Source organism: Piliocolobus tephrosceles, chromosome 9 (assembly GCF_002776525.5).
Source record: "Piliocolobus tephrosceles isolate RC106 chromosome 9, ASM277652v3, whole genome shotgun sequence".
NCBI lineage: Eukaryota > Metazoa > Chordata > Mammalia > Primates > Cercopithecidae > Piliocolobus > Piliocolobus tephrosceles.
In genome coordinates, this window is record NC_045442.1 from 85,387,998 (window position 1) to 85,411,506 (window position 23,509).

The window sequence follows — 23,509 nt, forward strand, 5'->3', positions numbered from 1 at the left end:
AGCTGGGACTACAGGTGCCTGCCACCATGCCCGGCTAATTTTTTTGTTGTTGTTTTTAGTAGGCATTACAGGCATGAGCCACCACACGGTGATGGATTTATTTTTTTAACTCTTTAATATAAAATGGAAGTTTCTGGAACATCATTTTTACGTACTTGTAACATCATGTTAAAGGATTTCCTTAAGCTGGAAAACACCTGCTTTGTCATCATAATTTTCCTTCGAAACAGTAAAACTGCACTAAATTTAATTTTAATTCATATTTTGACAATTTGATCTCATTTAGACAATGAATCACCACATTGACATAGGGTAGACACTCTCTCAGAATCTTGTTTCTCCCCTTGAGCCAGAACTGGTTGGAATTTTTGGCTAAAAAAGTCCACCTTATGATTAACTTACAAGAAAAGTTATTCGACATCTCAGGTTGGAACAGGGCTATATTTTGTCTCTGACACAACAGAGCAAGCCTTGTTGGAGTGAGTCAAACCAGGAAAGACAGAAAACAGGCTCGCCCGGAAACTCCCTCTAAATTAGAGAGCTGTTTGATTAGAGAGAAGTGCTATTTGTGGGAGCTCGTTGTGGAGCAAGGCTATTTTTCTGTCTCCAACAGGGGCAGGCAGGACGTCGCACGTGCAGAGGCCTTGCTGTAAGATGTACCGGGTGCCGGCCTGGCCACCTCCCAAAAGGAGCTTCTGTCCCACAAAGGCATGGCAGTTCTGCTCTATGACACACAGCAGCTGGATTGAGTGAACAGGCGCTGTCAAGCCAAATATCCCCATTCAGAAACCCTTAGTGCATGGAGCTAATGGAGCTGTGTTGGCTCCAGTCCTCCCAACATCCTTCCAGGCCCCCTGAGCTCTTCTTGCTCCACACGTCTTTGAAAGGTGTCACTCAGCTGATTATTTTACTTCCAGAAACGTCCATGTGTTTCCTGTCTTCCTGCCTGTCTATCTCGGCTCTGACAAGAAAGATGCCTGACACAGATGGAGGGAGGGATCCATCAGTTCCTTTCCAAGCAGCTCTATGGCCTCCTTCCAAGATTTCACACAACACACTCGCCACCCCATAGCCCGGAACATTATGTGCAGAATCTTGAAGGAGGGGAATTGGTCTCCACAACTATGGTGCCAATTTGTTGTCATCTTTTAAAGGAAAATGAATAATAGTAACAACCGTAGGTACCCCTTCTCCCCAGGGTCAGCTGCCATTGATAAAGGCCAAGAACTCATTCAAACAGGGCGAGTTCCCCAATGTTTCGCCTTAGGCTTTTTGAACTTGCTCCAGCAGCTTTCCCTGCCACAGAAACACACAAAGTCAATTGGTGCCATATGCCAGGAGCTGCTTAAAAGTTGCAGAACTTCACTTTCAAGATGGATGAATGGTGCCACCCACTCACAGGGACCCTTTGAAATGATTCTTTTCCATTAAGTGGGTGACATGTTCCAAGCACATAGAATTGTGTCTAGAGCATACTAAGTGCTTATAGGGAGTCACCTATCATGACCTTATCAGCATTATTATACACCATTATTACCACAGAAACTGCCTTCTGAGTCCTTGAATCGGAAGCGGGACAAGGCAGTATTCTCTACAACCTAAGTGAGTGCCAATGCACTGAGAAAGCACGCCAGATCCTTGTGAATCACAAAGCTGCGCCCTCTGCTGCATCTGCTCCATGATGTTTCTGCATGCATCCTCTGCACAGCATTAGAATAAATGCTGCTCCTTTGTGAGGTATTTGCCAAGCCATCTCCCTGTCCACAGTGTCCCCGTGACCTTTACAATAAATGGTTTACATCACCCAAGAAGCTCATCCTTAGAGCCACAAGAAGCTCCTGCAGCTGCGAGCGAAGCTCTTCCTTTGCATTTCCCTGCTGGCTTCATGAAGTCCACAGCAGAGACTTTGCCAGGCTGGCGTTTTCGTTTGAGCTAACATTTTTGTACACTAGCTGGTGAGATCAAGAGATAATTTAGTGGTGCTCTACAGGGTCGCAGGTTTGTGTCCTAGTAATAATGGCAGGGAGAGGTGACTCCTCAGCATCTGCCCAGCCAGGGGTAAGGCTGTGTTTGAGTGGGAGACCCCACTCCCTGCTCAGCCTCAGTCCATGCTGGAGGCTGCTCCACTAATGGCCAGGTTGTGCTTGCTGGTTAGGAAGAGAGATGACTCATTCACAAAGGCCATGGATGGATGGATGTGGGCTGACCCCTGCTGGCACCTGTCCCTGCTCAGGGGAGCCTGCCTGGCCTGGGTTCTCATCACCACCTGGACACAGCTCTTCCCAGAGAAGGGCAGGGGCTGGAAGCCACCACCCTGATGACCCTTTGTCCCTCTGGCTAGAGTTGCCCTGAGATCTGCCCACTGTAGCATCACTAGTTAGGTGAGCCTGCAAGATTCCTTCCTGGACAAGACCATCTGAGCCAGCTTTTCTGTCACCTGGTATATTAGTTCATTTGTGTTGCTATAAAGGAATATCTGAAACTGGGTAATTTATCAAGAAAAGAGGTTTATATTGGCTCATGGTTCTGCAAGCTGTGCAGGAAGCATGGTGCTGGCATCTGCTTCTGGGCCTCTGGTGAGGGCCTCAGAAGCTTCCAATCATGGCGGAAGGCAAAGGAGGGGCCTGCTTATCACCCAGTGAGCAGCGAGAGAGGGAGCAACAGAAAGAGGAAGGAGGGGCCAGGCTCTTTTAAACAACTAGATCTTGTGTGAATTCATCAGGTGAGAGAACTCATTCATTACAAGGACAGACCAAGCCATTCATGAGGGATCCGCCCCCATGACCCAAACATCTCCCACCAAGCCTACCTCCAACCTGGAAATTACATTTCCACATGAGATTTGAAGGGGACAAACATCCAAGCCATAACCTGGATTCAGAAGGTTTTTAAATGACAGAGGGCTAGTCATTGGTCTAATCATTGGCAGTTTCATCCATGCTCTTAGTCTGGGGGAACCAATTGTGCCTTGCAGAGTTTTTCTGAGAATGAGAAATAAATCTGGTAGAGCTGGGCTGCACCAGCCCATGACCACTGTTCTCTCATCAAATTCCTATGGAAACCCTTAGCGACAGTGACAAAAGGCAAATCTGTGCCTGTCTGTGGAGGACGAAACATTCCCAGAAAGGCCGAGTAAGTGGCCCAAGGTCACAAAGCTGCCAAGTGGCACAACTTGACCTGACACTTAAGCTGTCAGAATCCAGGTGCATGTTCTTTATGCCAGGAACCAACCCCATCTCATAGGCTTGCCCTGCCCACTCCCACCCCTGCCTGGAGGGCTGTGGAAGAAGGACACTGGGCCTGAGTGCTGGGGTGCAGTGGGGACATGACAAGGTAGTAATGATTGGGGGGGCATGGGAGACAAGTGGCCAGGCAGACCCCATCCCTGAGTCTACTGCCCCCATCCTTACCACCTTGTTGCTCAGGTGAACGTGGGCAGAGGGAGGGCACAAGCATGCATGTGGGTTAAAATCCAAGCAAGCAACAATGAGAAATGGCTGGGGCACAGCAAAAGTCTGTTTAGAGTTCTGGTGTTCTTTGAGACTGAAGGTTCACTCAGGAGGAGAATGACCTGACTCTCACATGTGTCCCAGAAAAGCTCCTGAAAGAACTGATTAATCTGACCTTACAACTGATCACAGTAAAGCCTGTTCATTTTGGTGAGGTTTGTATTCACAAATAGATGCCTCTAATGAGAGGCCATTGGACCTCTAGAAGTCAGGGGTCTGCAATGTCTCTGCAGTTATCCTCAGCTTCCATAACTATACCTGCTGCTTCTCCTTCCATTGCCTTGACTTTCTGTCCCATTCATTGCTGCACTATACTTTCCCTCATTGGCAAGTACTTTATTGTCTCAACCCCATAAGCAGAGGTGAAGCAAAAGGCCAGGAGACATCCTGGTTGGGAATTGCCATTGTGGTGCCCCTTCAGCCCTCTCCACAACTTTCTTTAACTTGCTTCTGCAGGAAGGAAGGTATCTGGATCCACTGAAGAGGTGTTGCAGAATGGACTGCATCACAGCTCTGTGCAACTGGGGGGATTTCATTTTCACTCTGGGTTTCCAGGAATTTTGGAGCAATTTTATATCCTCCAGCTGAGCTGCTCTCAGAGCTGTCCTCCCTGGGAAGGGCACATTTAACCTCACAGATCCTTGAGATGTTTACTCAGGCCCTGCTCTCTGCTCTGCATCCTCAGAGCACTCTGCCCTGGGAAAGGAACAGTCTCCCACTCCTGAAGGTCAGGGCCACCCCTCCAAGAGTCTGCAATTTACAACTTCAGGGACAATAAACATTCAAGATGAGATTTATTTTCCTTCCGTTTGAACTTTTCTTAGCAAGTCATGGAATTCCCTTGAGTCTCCAGGTTCTGGCCCGGTCACTTGGCAAGGCCCCTCATTCAGTGACCGCAGCCTCAGAGTCAGCACATGGTCTCTTCTGGAGGCCCTTCCCCTCCCCTGCCTGAGAGTTTCCAACCCAGGCTTCTTGTCCTGACCCTGTGCTTTTTGTCTCTTCCCCCTTAGGATGAAATGGTCAGAAGCCAGAGAAGGGGATTCTTCCTGATCACAGCTTAAGACTCCAGGGCCCCATTTGCCCATGGCAGCAGCACAGAGCAGGCAGACAGATGAGGGTGCTGGGACCTGGGAGCTCCTGGCACAACAGGGACAGGAGGAGCTGCCTGGGCTACATAGGCAGAGCACAATTCACTCTAAAGCCAGGCATGAAGGCAAGAATTGACCAATTCACTAGCACTGGCAGCCAGTCTGGGCTGCACTAAGTCCAACAGGCATGAAGTTCTAATCGGGAAAATGAATGCAAAGTTGGCCAGGAGCTGACTACCAGGTTTATGGGTCAAGGCCTGGCCCTAGCAGGGTCCTGGGATGGAGGTAAAGTAAATGCAGGCTTTCTAGAGGCAAATCTGTGGGCTGACCCAACAGGAGACTGCTCATTGGGAGAACTGCCACTCAAGACACCCAACCAACCTGACAGTGCCCAGCATGACTGGCAGAGAAGGAGGCAGCCTTTGAACAAGATTCTGTGGTCATCTTGACCTCAGTTATCCCAGGGCTGAGGGGAGATCAAACTCTAATGTCCACCAGGCTTGGATGACATCCTTGCTGTACTTCTAGCCTCAGTCAGCCCCAGCTCAGACTGGAGCAACTGTAAGGAAAAAAGGAGGGGCCCCAGTCACCAGAGGCTGCTTGCTAGACACAAAAGTGCAGACAAAAACATCACAGAAAGCAAATCCTGAGCATGCTGGCAGGCTGATCATCCACAGCTCTGACCATCTCCAGCCATTACCCAAGTCTGAAATGCCAGAATCACCCTAGTCTTGGGGACCTTATTGGGACATATGCTTTAAAAAAGAAACAAATGGTTTTATTGAGGCATAGTTGATGTACCATAAAATGTACTGATCACAAGTGTACAATTCAGTAGCTTTTAGATTCATGCATCACTACAATACAGTTTTAAAACATTTCTATCACCCCCCAAGGTTCCATCTTGTATATTTATAGTTAATCCCCACTCCCACCCCCAGCTCTAGGAAACCAGTAATCCACTTTCTGTCTCCATAAATTTACCTTTTCTAGGCATTTCATAAAAATGGAATCATACATACATAATTTTTTGCATATGACTTTTTCCACTTAGTATTATTGGGGCTCATCCATGCTATGGTCCATACCCAGTGTGTTCCTTTCTATTACTAAGTGGTACCTCACTGGGTGGATATATTAATTTTGTTTTCCAATTCATGAGTTGATGGATATATCTAGATTGTCTCTGGTTTCTGGTTATCATGAACACTGCAGCTATGAACAACTGCATATATGTTTTTGTGAGACATATGCTTTCTCTTGGGTAGATTCCTATGAGTGGAATTGCTAGGTCATAGGATAACTTAAAGGTTTTAAGAAACCACCAAGTTGTTTTCCCAAGATGTGGCACCATTTTATATTCCCACCAGCAATGTACAAAGATCCAATTGCTCCACATCTTTGCCAGAAATTGGTATTGTCTGTCTTTTGGATTATAGCCATCGTAGTGGGAGTATAGTGATATCACATTGTGGTTTTAATTTGCACTTCCCTAATAAGTAAGGACACTGAACATCTTTCACGTACTTGCTCACCATTTGGATATCTTCTATAGGAAAGTATCTATTGAAATCTTTTGTGCCTATTTTTAATTGTGTTATCTGTCACCTCATTATTGAGTTGTGAGAGGTCTTTATATATTTTAGGAACAAGTTCTTTATTGGTTTATCTGATTTGCAAGTATGGTGCTTACTTATCTTTTCATTTTCTTAATGGTGTCTTTGGAAACGCAAAGGTTTTTAATTACATCAGTTCTTTCATTTATGGATCCTATGTTTAGTGTCACTTTGCCCAACCCAAGGTCACAAAGATTTTCTCCTGCTTTCTTCTAGAAATGTTGTAATTTTAGCTTTTATGCTTAGGTCTAAGATCCATTTTTAGTTAATTTTGGAGGCAATGTGAGGCAAGGGTCTCAGTTCATGTTTCTGTATATGGATACCCATGTGACCCAGTACTGTGTCAAAAGGACAAAGCTTTCCCTTTAGAACTGTCCTGCCATCTCTGTCAAAAGTCAGTTGGCTATAAATATAAGGATTTATTTCTGGACTTTCAATTATGCTACATTGATCTATATACTTTATATCAATACTTCAGTGTCTCCAGTACTCTACCATTAGAATAAGTTTTGGACAGAAGAAATGTAAGTCCTCCAACTTTGTTATTTTTTTAAATGTACATATATTATCTAGAATCAGCTTGTCACTTTCAACAAAAAAAACTGTTTCCACATTTAGAGATTTTCCTGTAGTTGTTTTGTGACTAATTTCAAGTTTGATTTAACTGTGCTCAGAGTACACATTCTCTATTATTTCAATTATTTTAAATTTGTTGAGGATTGTTTTTCAGCCCAGGATATGGTCTATTTTGATGAATGTCCCATGTAGCCTTGAAAAATATGTGTTTTTTTACTGTTGGTTAGAGTGTTTGATCTGTCTCAATTGGGCACCATTGGTTGATTGTGTTGTTTAGATCTTCAATACCCATGCTAATTTTCTATCTACAGCAGGTCAATCAGTAGATAAGGGGAAGGAATTGAAGGCCCTAACTAAAACTATAGATTTAGCTATTTCTTCTCTCTGGTCTTTCAGTTTTTGCTGTTTAAATTTTGTGGTTCTGTTGTTTGATGTGTACTCATGTGGAAACTTGTCTTTCTGATGGATTGAGCCTTTATCATCTAATGTCAGTCTTCACCTCTAGTAAGGTTTTTTGCCCTGAAGTCCATTTTATCAGCTATAGTATATCCACACCTCATTTATTTTATTGTTTGCATGTTATATCTTTTTCCATCCTTTTACTTTCAATCTACTTATGTCATTGTGTATAAAGTGAATTTCCTATAAAAAGCATACCAGTTCAGTCATTTTTCTAATCCACCCTGCCGGTCTCTGCAACTTGATTAATGTATTTAGACCATTTACATTTAAAATAAATCGTATTTCAGCAACTAAGGCTACCATATTATTGTTTGTTTTCTGGTTATTTCCTGTAGTTCTCATTCCTCTGTTTCTTTATGTTACTTGCATATATTTTAAGATCTATCTATAATGATTCTGAGTGTATTGTTTTTACAAAGTTATTTTAGTGATTGCTTTGGGCATTACAATATACATATGTGACTTTACACAGTCTACTGGCACCAACATTCCGTTGCTTTGAATGGACTTTTGACTTCTATTTAGGTCATTTTACCTCACTCACTTTTAAACAGTGTTGTCTTGAGCATCAGACAATTCTATAATTTTTATTTAAATCCTCAAATGTGATTTTTAAAACTCACAACTATTCATGGAAAGAACAGTCTACCATAGGTAATCCTATTTCTGCTCTTTCCATTATTCCTTCTTCCTTCCTAAGGCTCCAGCATTTTTTTCTGTTTCAAGATTGTATTTTAGTCATTAAAGTAGGTCTGCTAGTGGCAACCTCTTTTAGCTTTCCTTCTTCTGAGAATGTCTTTATTTCCCTTTCATTCCTGGAGGATAGTTTTGCTGGATATAAAATTTGGGGTTGGCAGTTCTTTTATTTCAGTATTTAAAAATGTGCCATTTCCTTCTGCCCTCCATGGATTCAGAGCAGAAATGCACTGTCATTCAACTTTGTTTTCTGTTCAACTATCATGTGTTTTCAAGTGGATTTTTTTGAGATTATCATGCCTGACATTCACTCAGTTTCTTAAACCTATAGGGCTTGGTCTTTTGCCAGATTTGGGGAGTTTTCAGGCATTATTTCTCTAATGCTTTTTTAGATCTACTCTGTTTATCCTTTTCTTCTGGAACTCTGATGATAGAATGTTGGATCTTTTGTCTTGTAGGTCCTTGAGGTCTGTTCATTTTTTATTTGTTTTTAGTCTATTTTCTCTGTTGTTCAGATTAGATAAATTCTATTGCTCTGTTCTCCACTTCACAAGCTACCCACTGACATCTCCACTCTCTTATTAAGCCCAAATAGTGAGTTTTTCATTTCTATTTTTGTACTTTTTAGTTCTATAATTTCCATATGTTTGTTTTTTCTAAAAAAACTTCTCTTTACTGGCTGAGATTTTTAATTTTGTCAGTTGTTTTAAGATAATTTGAATTATCATTGAATCTTTTTTTATATAAAAACTGCTTTAAGGCTGCACGTGGTGCCTCATGCCTGCAATCCCAACACTTTTGGAGGCCAAGGTGGGTGGATCACCTGAGGTCAGGAGTTTGAGACCAACCTAGCCAACATGGTGAAACCTCATCTCTACTAAACATACAAAAAAATAGCTGGGGATGGTAGTGGGTGCCTGTAATCCTAGTTACTTGAGAGGCTGAGGCAGGAGGATCATTTGAATCCAGGAGGGTTGCAGTGAGCTGAGATCACGCTATTGCACTCCAGCCTGGGCAACAAGAGTGAAACTCCATCTCATAAAAAGAAAAAAAACTGCTTTAAAATTTTTGTCAGATAATTCCAACACCTGATTCATCTCAGTGTTGATCTGATCAATTATCTCTTCTCATTCAAGTTGTGATTTTTGTGGTTTTTAAAATGATGGTTGGTTTTTTATAGTATCTTGTCAGAAGGTCCCAGGTCCTATTTAAATCTCTTATTTTTGTAGGCAGTCACCCAGGTTTATCATGTAATCCTGGTCTGCTTCTATGGGCTATAGTTCCAACGGCATTTCCATTTTCAGAGCCTTTACGGTATTATTTTGGTCTGTTTGGTTTATATGGTGCCACTGGGCCCTGTCAGTGCTGCCAGAGGAGACAGAGAGAGTTTCCTCAGATTTGGAAGCTGGATGTTTTTCAGTAAGGGAGAGAAGCCTCACACCCATGGAGATGAAGAAGCTTCCTTGCTGGGCCACTTTTGTGTCTAGGTGCCTCTTGCTGGCTCTTCCCTGAAGCCTTGGTGTCACCTGGTTGAGGCAGGGAGTCAGCCTGGAAGAAAAAGTGAGCTCTTCCTCTGTTGCTCATTGTGCGGGGAGCTCCTGAGCCATCCTCTTTGCAGCTGATGCTGGGCTCACTTGAGGTTTTCAGGGAAACTCCCCTTCGATCCAGGGGAGGAATGAACTTACCTGAATGTTTTCTGTTGCTAGATTGGAGTAGGAAAAAAGCAAGTCTGGGTGACCTTCTGCTGTTGGATGGGAAAACATAAGATGTCTTACAGTTGTGTTACTCCTCCAGTCCTGGGATCCCAAACCAGTTTACCTTCTTTTCACCACCTTTCAAAGTCTTCATTTGGTTATCTCTTATGTTATTTCCAAGGTTTAAAGCTTTACTCAGCAAGGAAGAGAAGGAAGAAATTGACCTATGCCATCTTGTCTGGACCAGAAGTTCCAAATTTTTAAACACTTTGAATTAGCAGTATCTCTTACAATTATTATGTTACCTATAAGGTGTGTCGCACCAGCTAAAAGCAGGGTATACAATAAGTCAGCATTGGTGAAGAGAATTAGGGGTGTGTGGTCAAAATGTATCAAAGTGTTCAGACCAGGTGTGAGCCCCTTCCTAAACTGGGGAGCAGCTCTGCAGGATCACACACCAAGCCTCCTCCAGCAAGCCTGCTGGGCTAGCAAAGGCTGCATGCTCTCTGGATCCCTGGGGGTGACAACCAGACTATAGACCTTGGAAACATGCAAATGCATGCAGGATACACATTTGTAGGCATATTTGTGGACAAATATGGAGACCTTTAGGTAAAACTACAAATTTAATAAATTTCTTGGTAATATCAAAAGAAAGTTAAATGGCAAAGAGTTTCATTTGAAAGAAGGAAGGAAATATTCTTACCTGTTCTGAGGGCATTTCACCAAATAATGTCTCACTGTGAAAGGAAAAATGATAGGAGATGGTAAACCAATGCTACTTCAGATACACATGCTCCAGGAATTACCAGGAAATGCAGGGAGCCAGGTGTTGTTCAGGTATTGGTGCTATACCAGCCAACTCTCAAGACTTGCATACTTCTGTTTGGAAGAGCACAGCAGAGCCATAACATGGACACCACAGTGACTGGATATGTCCCAGCCAGGGATCTAGCCAGGCATTAAGCCATACACCCCAGACTTCCTGGGCATTCATTTTGGGCTAAGGCAGGTTGTGTTGGGGTCCTGGAGTGATACAGTCACCCAGCCTCTAAGCTCTGCCTGAGTCATAAGAAAGCTCTCTTGAGGCCAGATGCAATAACCTGTCCATTTAGAAGCTCCTTCTTGTAAAATGATTTTGAATTCTCTGATTAGTGCTCTCCCAGGACTAAAAAGAGGCCCTCGCGAAAACAGTCTTGGACCAAAACCTCCTTCTACAGTGGGTCCCTTTGAGGAAAACCAAATGATTCTGGCTGCAGAGGAAAAGTAAGAATACCTGGACATATAATCCAGCAAGTGTCCACTCTGAGGTTCACAGCTGAATTTACTTCAAATAGAGGTAAAGCTGAAACAACCAGGGGCACCCTTGCATTGTGTGGTAGATTGTTACATCAGTGGACCCAGTGAATCACACCTCCTTGTATGTGTCCACACCCATGTGTACCCCCTCCCAAACTGACTCTGGGCTTGGCCACATGAACTTTCTTTGGTCAAGAGAACATTAGCCAATGTGTCACAATCAGACGTATAAAAGACACCTGTGCTATGGGGTTTGCCTTCTCTCTCTTGTTGCAAGGAATTCTTCTGCCACCACATGAGGAAGCCTGGCTAGCCTACTGGAAGATGAGTCTACACGGAGCAGACACCAGCTATTCCACCCAAGGCCCAAAACAACCAGGTACCAGGTGATGCACCAAGAGACTGTAGCTGCATGAATGACTCCAGCTGAGACCAGCAGAAGAAATGCTCAGCTAAGCCCAGCCCAAATTGGCGACCTGTGGAATCGAGAGCAAATAATAGTTGCTTTAAGCTATTACATATGGGGTGATCTGTTATGCAGGTTCCAAAGTAAGATGAGAGAATCTCAGCTTCAAATGGAGCTGTACAGGTTTATCTGGTTTAACCTTCTATGAATATCTAAACTATTTCTGTATTCCATTTACTGAGCACCTACTGTATACTAGATAATCAATAGATGCAACAATAATAACAACCATAGTTAGTATTTATTGAACATTTCATGTGTCCCTGGCACTATTCTAAGTTTATTAGATGGATCAGTGGTCTTCAGTCTACGGTCTGCATACCCTTGGGTACTCTTCAGAAAAAGAGTTTTAAGGAATCAGTTGCCACATCCTCACCTCCCATGGTATTCTTTCCTAAGAATGTATTCTCTTAGAACATGCCTGAGGTCTGGCTGTATTTATTTCCCTTCCCCACTTTTAACATCACCCTTTTCTATTCATAAAATCAAAGCACACCATCCTGGAGACTTGTCCCAGATTGAAAAGTACATGGGGCATCAAACAAGAATTGACGTAAAATACTAATATCTGGGTCAAGAAAGCAAATTATTAACTAGGCAACTAAATCTTTCACAAGGGGGGGATGTTTCTAATACTTTGCTTTCAACAAGGATTGAATAATGACCTAATCCAGTTGTCATCTGGCAGAGTATTAAAAATCATTTTGGATGATAAATCATGATGTGACTTTTGACATATACCTTTGTAGCAGTTCTAAAAATTGAGGAGTAAAAGAAAATTTCATTCATTCATTCACACTCTCTTTATGTTGAAGTATTTCAGAGCTAACATTTATTAACAAAATTGATAGCAAATTTTATCGCTAAAAAATTCATACAAGGGATACGAAGTAAAAATAAAAATCAATTTCAATAAAAATGCATTCCCAATAAATTTTGCTTCCTATGGTTATTAATTATGTATCTAAATTTATGATATGTTTATGTCATTTTGATTAATCTTATGCTAATTTTCCAAAGTTCACTAATTGTGCAATATTGATAAGTCAATATAAAAAATATTTTAACAGACACTTATGAAATGAGGAAATTAAAAAATTATTAATTTAAATTTGTACACATATATTATCTTACAGATAAGTATAATAGGATAATAAATAAAGAACCTTCAAAACAAAAGATGTATTACAGTAGGATGAAATTTTGTGGGGAAGTGTATTGAAGATAAAAATTCAAGAAGAAGGAACAATACAAAATTTCTAACAGTTAAAGCTTGTTTGGGTAGGTCTTTTTTTCTCACGATGGCTTTAAATAAATGAAGACAATCATTAAATTTAAGACATTTAGATGTAAAAGAAAGATGGATCAATCATTTCGTTTTTAAGATGTCAAAGATGGAAATTATATTTTTTGCAACAATTTACATTTATGATGAAAAAGTTTAGATGTTAACAAAAAAATGATTGAGTGCACAGTTTTTGAAATTATTTTAGGAACTATGCAAGCAAAAAAGTTTGAAGACTACAACTCTGTATTCTAATTCAATCTTCACAGTAGCCTTGTCATTATTTCTATCTTACAGCGGAGGACACTGAAGCACAGAGAGGTTAATAAACTCGTCCAAAGTCACTCAGGTGATGTTATGGGCTGAATTATGTCTCCTCCACTGAGCCTAACTGAAGCCTAATCCCCAGCACTTCAGAATGTGACTGTGTTTGGAGACAGGGTCTTTAAAGAAGTAATTCAGTTAAAATGAGGCCATTAGGCTGGGCCGTTATCTAATTTGACTAGTGTCTTTAAAAGTGAAGGAGATTGCAACAAAGACAGGCACAGAGGGAAGACCATGTGAAGACACAGGGAGAGCAGCAGTCTGTACAGCCCAGGAGGGAGGCTTCAGGAGAAATGAATCCCGCTGACACCTTGATCTCAAGACTTCTGGCCTTCAAAACTGTGAGATAATAAATATCTGCTGTCAAAGCCACACAGTATGTGGTGCTTTGCTGTGGCGGCCTTAGCAACCTAATACACCTGGGAAGGGCCAAAGTTGGGCAGCCTGACTCCAGAGCCCTCTTGTAACTACAGTCATCCCTTACATCTTTGGGGCATTGATTCCAGAACCCCTCAAGGATACCAAAATCCGAAGATGCTCAAGACCCTTACCCAAAATGGAGTAGTATTTCCATATAACCTACACACATCCTCCTGTATACTTTTAATCATCTCTAGATTACTTATAATACATAATACAAGGTAAATGCTATGTAAACTGTTGTTATACTGTCTTTTTCATCGGTATTATATGTATTGTTGTATTGTTATTTTTAATTTTTTATTGGAGTTTAGTTGAATCCTCATTGCAGAACCTGTAGATAGGGAGGACCGATGGTATTCGGCACCATTCTCAGAGACACTGGGCAGCTGGTGTGGGGTCCTGCAGGTGGGGAAATAGAGTCTCACAGAAGAAATGGCCAGACCACTGTGCCACAGCTGGAGCCAAGCAGAGACGGGACTGGGACGCAAGATAATCCCATGAGCTGACCAGTGTTTTGGCAAGTCCAGTGCTTGGGGTAGCAAGGTGAGCAGCCTGGAGATCAGGAATGCAGTAAATAGTAGAGCAGCTGCAGCATTCCCCGGAGGCAGGGAGCTGACTAAGAAGGGCGAGGAGCCTGATGAGGCCAGACGGTGCCAGGGTACAGGAGATGCACCCCTGCCAGTGCTTGCTGAGGCACCGTTGTGAGGTCTCGGTGGCGTGTATGTGGGGTTGATGGTCCCATTAAGAGGGACTGCCCATAGGACCAAAAGTGATTCTGGACATCAAAGATGAGGTTCACAGGCAACTGAAAAATAGACTTCACCCAGAGTCACCCTTAAATATGCATTGCATAATTAGTGCTATCAATACTTACCTCAGTGTGCCAACCCAGCTTAGCCTCCCCTAGAAGCAGAAATCATAAGAAAAAGATTCAAGTGTCAAGAGTTTATGTGGGAGGCAATCCTAGGAGACCCCCTAGAAAGTGGGGGAGACCAAGAAGACAATCAGCTGAAAAAGGGTGCATAATGGAGCCAATACATCCCATGGGCTGTGGCCTGGCACCCAGGCACTTGACCTAGAAGCTCCGGCTCCATGCAACCCTCCTGCACAGAGGTGAACACTCAGGATGTGTTCTCAGATGGTGATTTTAGGATCTTTAGGACTCTGAAGACTCTAAAAGGAAGGTTTATTTTTGCAACCTCTCCTGATAAGAAGAAGCAGGCCCTGGGGCGCTCCCTACCACCCCACCCTTTCTTCTTCTTTTCAATTAGGACAATGCTGCTCACACTCTCACTCCATGGCAAACCTCCCAGACAGCATGTCCAGCCTGAAGGCTTTGTCTTCCCCATCTAGACCTGTCCCTATCACCACTGCCACCCCAAGCTGGGTGATTTGAGGTGGAGGCAGTCTTACTCCCATCTTATCAGGCCCTGTAGCAGTGTTGGGACCTCCAAGGCACGGTTGATATTTACCCATCTTACCCCTATGCCCTGGCCACGTCTTCTGACCTCCAGGCTTTGCACAGGCCCTGCAATAGGACCCATAGATGTTTCTGCTCTATCCTCAAGTGTCTGCACTCGAGGCAAGGAATGTGGTGGCAACCCCGGCATTACAAGGGGTCACGATACCTCATGCACAGTAAGAACCCAGGAGCATTTTCAGAGTGAAGGACCACAGCACTCTCCCTATCTCCTGCAGCCCAGCACAGGCAGGGAGCCCTCCAGCCTGAGAAAGCACCTCCCTCATTCAGGGTTCAACCCATATCCCTTGCCTGCATTTCCCCAGTGGGAGAGAAAAGGACCAGGGTGCACCCCTTACTACACACAGCCCTGTCTCCACCATGTCAGGCCCCAGAGCCCAGCCCCCTCCAGGGATCAGTCCTGCCCGGACAACCTTCCAGGCCTACAGTTATAAGGACAGGAACACCTCTATCACCAAGTGGGAAGCTGAGAAGGAGGAGCAAGTCCTCCACCTCCTGCCCCTTTGGCACAAAAAGCCACTTAGAGGTCACATTTCTTACATGCAAAGGACCAGCATGCATAGCTGTTTGTCCAGGGTCCCATAGTCCCACATGGCAGCCATGAGCCCCAGGTGGCTATCAAGTTCCAAAATGTGATGAATCCAAAATGAGATGTGCTGGAGTATGAGATCACACCAGATGATGAAGCCACACCTTAGCATAAAAAAGGAAATATCACACATCTCATTCATCATCTTTATTTATAGATACTGTTGGAATGATATTCTGGATACAGTGGGTTAAGTGAAAATATTAAAATTAATTTTACCTGTTTCTTTTTACCTTTTTGAATGTGACTACTAAAAAAATGGTCAGATCCACCTCTATGACTGACATATTTCTAGGGGGCAGCATGCAAAGGGCCTTCACTTGTCTGAGCAGCTGGGCTGGCAATGGTGAAGGGGCACCCCAGGAAGGATGAGCCCTGCACATGAGAAGGTGCCCCTGCAGCTGCCCATGCCAGAAAGGGCAGCCACTCAGCTCAGAGAAAGTAACTCCCACAGCCCCAAGAGGTAAGAGGAACCTTCATTCCAATGTTAGAGAAGAGTGGGAGTTCAGAAGATCCACTATGTAAATAAGGGACGTTGAATCTAGGCTCCAAGTCCAGTGCTCCGGGGAGGCTAACCAACCCCCACAAAGGAAAGATGGGTGCTCAGGGGGCCTGACGAGAGAGCCAACTGAGCCTCCCAGCACCCACTGAAGAACCAGAGAGATCTCACTCCAGCTGTGCAGGTATCTGACTCCAGATGAGTGAGTCCTTCCTCCTTTCCAAGGCCCCGGGTCATCCTCAGGTCCTCATCCACAGATACCCCATTCTGTGCTTGGAGGCCTCCTCCCCACCGGAGTCTGGCTGTGAGTGGGATGCAACCCCTAGCTCCCTTTTCTTGCATCTCTGGAAGGAATGGCCACAGGCTCTTAGCTTCATTCTCATGGAGAAGCAGAGTGTACCTGGGACAGGGAAGGCATGGGTGCTTAACAAGCCTTGGGAGGTTCTGTTTCCAGTTCTAGCACAATCTGTGCAAACCAACCAGTGTCACAGCTCACACTGAAGAGTACAGAGAAAGAAGCCAGGCCACTCCTCTTTCCTATCTAGTTCAAGTTTGTGCCTTAAAAACTGCACATTTAAAAGCTCAGACACAAAAGTTTGGATTGCTGGAGCTACTCCAAGGCAGCACGTCAGGACTCATTCGTGAAGAAGCAAAAGCCTTTGGAAGCCAGTATGATTGAGGAACCAGCAGAATAATTCCAGGCTGGGCCCTGGGCCACCAGGATTGGTGTTTCCCAGGGTGACTCAGTGCTGTTAAGGCTCTGGGAGGAGATGCCTGGCACTGCGGGCACAACAAAGAGCAAGGATGGAGACTCGCAGCTCGGGAGGAAAGGGGAAAGCGTGTTTGTGCTTGGCAAGCAACATATGTGTGCAATCAGCTCCAGCTCACGTGAATGTTGAGAGCCCTTAGAGGCAAAGCAGTGTCAGGTTTGGGGTGAGGGCAGAGAAGCAGCAAGGCTGAGAGTGAAGAGGGGCTGGCCTGTGGCCTCCTGGCTCATGGGATGGGCTGTGTTTATCTCAAGGTTCCACTGGGGGTTGCATCCGGAGTGGAACCAGCTACTCTGATGTCCTCTTTCCAGCTAGATATTGCTGTGGGTGCTGGAGAGCAGGTACTGGACTCAGCTCTCCTGTCCACATGTGTGTGAGCAGCCTGCATACCTTGATGCCCTCAGCTCCCACACAGGCAGCAGGGGTTGGGTCTCCTGCATGTGGTCAGGATGAAGGAAGCCCAACAAACATACAACTGCATAGAGAGCCTGGAAACCATCAACAGAACAAGGGCCTGTATCTTCTTCGAACCAAGCACTGTTCTCAGTAGTGTACAGATGCATTAGTAATTTTAATTGAGGTGATGCAAAGTTTGTTATAGTGCAGTGCATTAAATGACAGAATGTTATATTTGAAAGTTAAGAGTGTTGCAGGTTTTAGTGATGTCATTTCTGAGAATCAGTGGGTTCTTTGGACACACATGACTTGGTCTACAAATGCTTGATTGCTTGCAATGAGAGCCATGGCCACCTTCAGATAATCCATAAAAGGAGTAGCATCCTGGGGTGCAGCCTGATGAAGGGGGATGTGCCCTGTGCCTGCTGTAGCTCTGGCACCTGCTAGAGCCTGAGACTTTGGAATCACTGTCAGTCCCATGACCCAAACCCCTTCTAAACCTGCTTAGATGTAAATAGGCCGTGCTCCTCAGGAACCAGCTGGTTGCTGGGGTAACAGCTCAGCACCACCAATCCTCAGGCCCCACAGGTGGTTGCAGTTGTGCCCCAACCACCAGGAATGATTGGGCAGTATCCCTTATGCCTCTTCAAACTTGTTCCTTGCTTGCTTGGCCTCCCTTGCTTCCCACTGAGCCTGGCAGTGAGAAGAGACAGCAATAAAGTCTTCTTTGAGTGGTGATTTAAAGATAGCCACACATTCCTCACCACTATTGCTCTTCCCTAAGTCTGTTCTGTCCTCATAACTTGTTATAATTGATAGAATGTGGGAGAGTGACACAGTGCCAGCGTGCAGTCTAGGTATGTCCTTGGAGCCTGGAGCAAGTCAGGGGGTATGGCTACCTTGCTGGTGACACCACAGGGAGAGAAATGTCACCAGCTCTGCTGTCCTATTTGTCTCAGAGATTGGCCCCAGGGCTGAAAGTGGTACTACCTTGGATCTCCAGTCCTGGTCAACTTCAGGTGACTGAAGGCACACAGATGACTCCAGGTGACATTGCCAGAAGAACCACCCAGTTGAGCCCAGCCCAGTGCAGAATCTTGAACAAATAAATGTTGTGTTAAGCCACTACTTTATGGGGATTTGTTACGTAGCAGGAGATACCTTGAACATTTTGGGATTACCAGTGTGTGTTGACAGGAAAGGCAACTATACTTAGTTACACCTTCAAAATCAGGAAAGAAGTCTTTGACCATCTTAAAACAAGGCTATATTTATAATATCTTTTCTGTCCTATCATATCATGTTTGTTATTACATTTCATAGAGAAAAAAGTTAGGAAGAGTCCAGGCCTCATGGATCTACAGATCCATGCAGATCTACCTGCAAATCTACCTGCCAATCTGCTTCTGGAACACCAACTGAGCCTGAGCCACTTTCTTGGGCACCATTTAGGGGAAGAAACACCCTCGAAACCCTTGTGGTGGTGCCATGGCTCTGGGAGAACAGCTTCTGCTGTGGCCCTGCAGTGGAAGGCACAGGGCTTAGATTCAGAGGAAGTGGGGCATGGGTCCTGAGCAATATCTGGGCAATTCGCCACTGTTCTGCATGTCCCCACCTTCTCAGCTAGGACACAGGGACTTGATGTGACCACTTACACCCCAGACAGAGCATGGCAGAAGCAGACTCACTCACAGACAGTGTCCCATTTGCACCATGACTCCCTCTGCTGAGCCTGTCCCAGGGGGTCCCAGAGGCCTTGTTTCCTCCAGTTCAGTGGATCGGGGAATAATCAGTTCAAAGCCCATGGTTTCCAGGGGGGAAAATCCTGCCCTTCCCCCAACCACAGGACAACTTGGAATGCTCAGGGGATGTTTCTGATTATAGCACTGATTGGGGACAATCCTTGACCATTGATAGGCAGTGGCAGGGAAGCTTCACATCTGTGATATATAAGAAAGTCCACAAATGAAGATTTCTCCTATAGACTTTGAATAACCCTCTTGACATTCATGTAGAAAAGAGGAAACCTGTTCATGAGAGCCTGGAAGCTAAGTCCAATTTACATAGAAACACGAGGTATGTATTTTCTCCATGTTAATGCACAATGAATGTTTAAAGGGTTTGCAAATTGACCGAAGAGTGTCTTTTTTCATTAAAAATCCTACCAACAGTTGGGATGTTAGGAATCCCATCACCATGGGCAGTGCCTCTCCTGGATATTAGGGCCCATCTGTGTCTGTCTATGCTGACCCCTGTCCCCTGCATGTTGAGTCTTTGTATATACAGACAGGTGCTTACCTAGCATTTATTTCAAGCGTCAAATATAAAGGATTATTATCTTCTCTGAAATTCACACTGATTAAAAGAAGAGGTGTAATACTAGAATTTGTCTCAGTGTGTTATAAATTACTTTCCTCTTATTTCTCCTTTAATTATAAAGCATTAGGTAGAATTGAGGGGGTACAGATAGTATAGCTCATCTAGGAATTTCATTTTAAAATAGTAGAGATCATTCCAAAATACTTGTAAAAGCAGGATGCTTGGTGGGAGAGAGGTAAGAACAGCTCTAAGGCTTTGCTACTCCAAACATGGCCCCACACTAGCAGCAGAGCTGGCTGGAAATGCAGGATTGCAGGCCTGCCCCAGATACCCTGAATCAGAATCTGCATTTGAGCAGGTTCCCAGGTGAATGGTCTGCTCCTGAAGTTTTGGGCAGGGCTGTTCTAAGACTCCTGGGTCCAGCTGAAGGAGACTACCCAGGCCCATCATGCATGGTCCTCCATCCTGAGCCCCACAGTGAGTTGAAAGATGCCTAATCCTAGAGGTACATGGGGCAAGACCTGCCCTGCCAAGGCTACTGGGCCTGCCAATGGGAGTTGCAATCAACCAAAACCAAACTCCTGGGAGCTGCGGGCACCAGCTAGAGCTGTCTTGGAAGAGCCTCAGCAACAACTCCCATGGAAGGCTAAAGAAAAATTCCCCTGGCAAGGTCAGCCCTCTAATAGCTAAAGTTTTCTTGACTAGAAACATGGGAGGCTTGGGAACCCAGCTTGGAAACTGCCTATGTGGCTTCCACACTCCAGCAGTTGAGAGACTGGGGCCCAACTTCATCCTACCACTCCCTGGTTTCAGGGCCTTCTCAAGCTCCTCAGCTGTGCTGTCAGATAAGTGTGGTGTGGCTCTCATCCAGGGTCACATAAGCACATGGAGAGGCCACATGAGGTTCCTGGCCCACAATGGGTGCTCAGACAACGCTCTGGACAGCTAGGGTTTGGGGAGGGCTTTCAGGCACTGTGCACAGGTACACACAGGACCATCTGAGGCCCACTTCAGTGGGGATGAGGTAGCTGGGATCCCCCTTCTCTGAAGCCTCTCTGTGAGGCCTGGAGGAGGATGCCAGGTGCTCCCACATGTCCCAGTCTGCCCTTCTTGGCCTTGCTTTGTTTCCCTGACCCTGTCTAGGGCCTAGCAGGGCCTGCAGCCCATGAAGACTCTCAATCATGCCCCTGAACCCAGGCAAAAGTGCCTTCAGACCATACTCAGCTTGGGAACTGCCTATGTGGCTTCCACACTCCAACAGTTGGGAGTAAGGCAGGTGGGAAATAAACCCATTTGTCCACCATGTGCTGAGCATCTGTCCTGAGCCAAATTCCAAGGAGAATGAATTGAATGTGTGGTGCCTGCCTCACACACTGTCCTCTGGAAGGGAGGCCCATGCCAAGGCACAAGTGCAACATGCCACAAGCTCACAAGAGTATTCAGGGGTTGAGAACAGGAAAAAAGGCTGCGTTGCCACTGATGAGGGAGGTAGGGGAAGGCCCTGGAGCTGGCTTTGAAGGACAGCACAGAGACACATGCAGAGGCTGGTGGGAGAGCACGGGCTCCAGAGGAAAGATACCCATGCTACAGCCTCTGCCCCATCGCTGATTGCTGAGTGTGCTGGAGTTCTCCACTGTCCTATATATCCCTGTCCACCTTTGTCCTCCCTGCTCAGCCCTGAAGGCACCTTCCTGCTCCCGGCCCCCTGGCTTCTGGTGGGTGGCACCAAGGGCAATAGCAGCAGGAGATCCAAGTGGGGAGGGGAGAGGGCCTGAGAAGTGTACCATCCTGGCTCCCTCCCAGCTGCCTCCTGGTTTGTCAGGAGCTGAGTTCCTCTCTGCAGACCCCTAATGGTGACACCTTTCCCAAAGCTGCAGCTATTGCATGGTCCATTCCAGGAATCTCCCCTCCCCTTGTCCCTTAAGGTCTAGGATGGAAATAGCATCCCATGGGTACTTGTCATTGTATGTCTCACCTCCCTCATTGTCCCTTAGCCTTGCCCACACCCTGCATTAATGCTGCACAGAGTCACTGTTGGAGTGGCCCCTCAAGCCGTGACCACTGAATCTAACATTTCCAAGCTCTATGACCTTAAGCTAATAGTGACAATTATCGTGTATAGTTAGAGTCGTATGTCAACATAAAAGCAGGACATTTGCTGGAGCCTGTGTTATGGGTTTTAGCATCTTTCGTTCGGTAACTTAGTCCTCACCATGAGCCTGAGACTGTTGCACTCCTGCCTCCTCCATGTTGCAGATGAGGAAGGCAGGCACAGAGGAAGGTTGTCAGCCTGTAAGTGAGGGAGCCACTGGAACCGGAGTTGGTGCAGTTCCAGAGCTCGGCTCTTACCCTGGTCATCTCTGGGAGTCACAGTGTCCCCAGCTGTTTTGGAGATTCTGAAGTGGGATACAGGGAGAGGCTCTCAAAGGAGACCTCCAACAGGAGCTGCTGGGCAAGTGAAATTGGGGCTTGAGGAGCAGCAGGGACTCTCAAGAAAGCAGGCAGTGTTCATAGAGATACAAGAGTCAGGAGAACTACACTTTCCTGAGAAGCAAGGCAGAAGGCAGGAAGGGGCTGAGGGCAGAATGCAGGGAAACAGGGACACCAAAGTGAAAGGAGATGGAAGGGAACTCTCAGATCGGTCAGGGAAAGAATGGGGAAGACTTCCCAAGTGCCACCTGCCTGAAAGTGAACGCTCATAAGAACATTCCACCGAGAGAAGAGGGTGTCAATCCCCTTTCATAAATGAGGAAACTCATGTTCAGAATGGCTCAGGAACTTGCCCCAAACCTCAGCCTCAAACAGCAGAGTCAAAATCCAACCCTAGGCTCATCTGATACCACAGACTATCAGGGAGATTGACAGCAGGAAGGGGCCTCAGAAACCAAGAAAGGGGAAATTCAGTGATGTCAATGATGGCCACAGTGTATTTTAGCAGAGTCCATGGGAAACACAGCTTGCTCACTTTGCCCACAATCACAGATAAATAATCCCTGACTCACAATGCACTTTTCCACCAAGGTGGTACTTTGCCTAGCATCTTCCGCCCGTCTGTGGTCAGGGTGTGCTCCCATCCCAGACATGACCTTATCTGTTTTCTTACCTCTGGATTTCCGCTTGTTAAACACAGACTGCCAGATGATGACCAGCATGAAGAGTAGAATGCTGAGGATCCCCACGCAGCACACGAGGACAGCATACACGTAGATATCTGAAAGGCAAGGACAGACACAGGAGTCAGCCTCCCGAGGGCCGCAGCAGGAGAAGTGCGCTGGCAAGAGAACAATCAGAATTGGAATGTTTGAAATCCCAGTGCTACAGTCATCAAGGTAGTGTGGTATTGGTGCAAGGACAGACACAGATCAATGCAACAGAACAGAGAGCCCAGAAATAGACCCACACAGGCATGCTCAGTTGATTTTTGACAAAAGTGCAAAAGTAATTCAATGGCGGAAGGATGGTTTCTTCAATCAATGGTGCTGGGTCAATGGGACTTCCACTGGCAGAAAATAAAACTAACACAAACCTCACCTTATATTCAAAAATTAACTCAACATGAACCACAAACCCAAACGTAAAATGTAAGCTAGAAGACTTTAGAAAAAACCCACGAGAAAAATCTTTGGGATCTAAGAATAGACAGAGTTCTTAGACTTGACACCAGAGGTACCATCTATATTAGTAAAACTTGATATACTATACTTGACTTTACCAAAATTAAAAACTTATGTTCTGTAAACAACCATATGAAGAGGATGAAAAGTCAAACAGACTGGGAGAAAATTTTTGTAAACCACATATCCAACAAAGGACTGGTATCCAGACTCTAAAGAACTTTCAAAACTCAACAGCAAAAAACACACAATCCTGTTAGAAAAATGAAAAAAAAAAAAAAAAAAACTTACAGACGTTTCACTAAAGAGAATGTATAGGTGACAAACAATCCCATGAGAAAATGTTTGACTTCTATTGCCATTAGAGAAATGCAAAATGCAACTACCATAAAATATCCCTCGTGCCT

The 23,509-nt window shown here is 45.1% G+C and overlaps 1 protein-coding gene across 1 annotated transcript in view; it reads right to left on the bottom strand.

The window, feature by feature from the left end:
* Positions 1-23,509, bottom strand: part of VSTM4 (V-set and transmembrane domain containing 4) — a 92,599-nt gene that overhangs the window by 36,312 nt on the left and 32,778 nt on the right. The window contains exons 4-5 of the mRNA XM_023230193.1: positions 22,592-22,699; positions 10,348-10,381 (exon numbers count right to left, since the gene is read on the bottom strand). Coding sequence (XP_023085961.1) covers positions 10,348-10,381; positions 22,592-22,699 — 142 coding nt within the window. The remainder of the gene's footprint in view (positions 1-10,347; positions 10,382-22,591; positions 22,700-23,509) is intronic.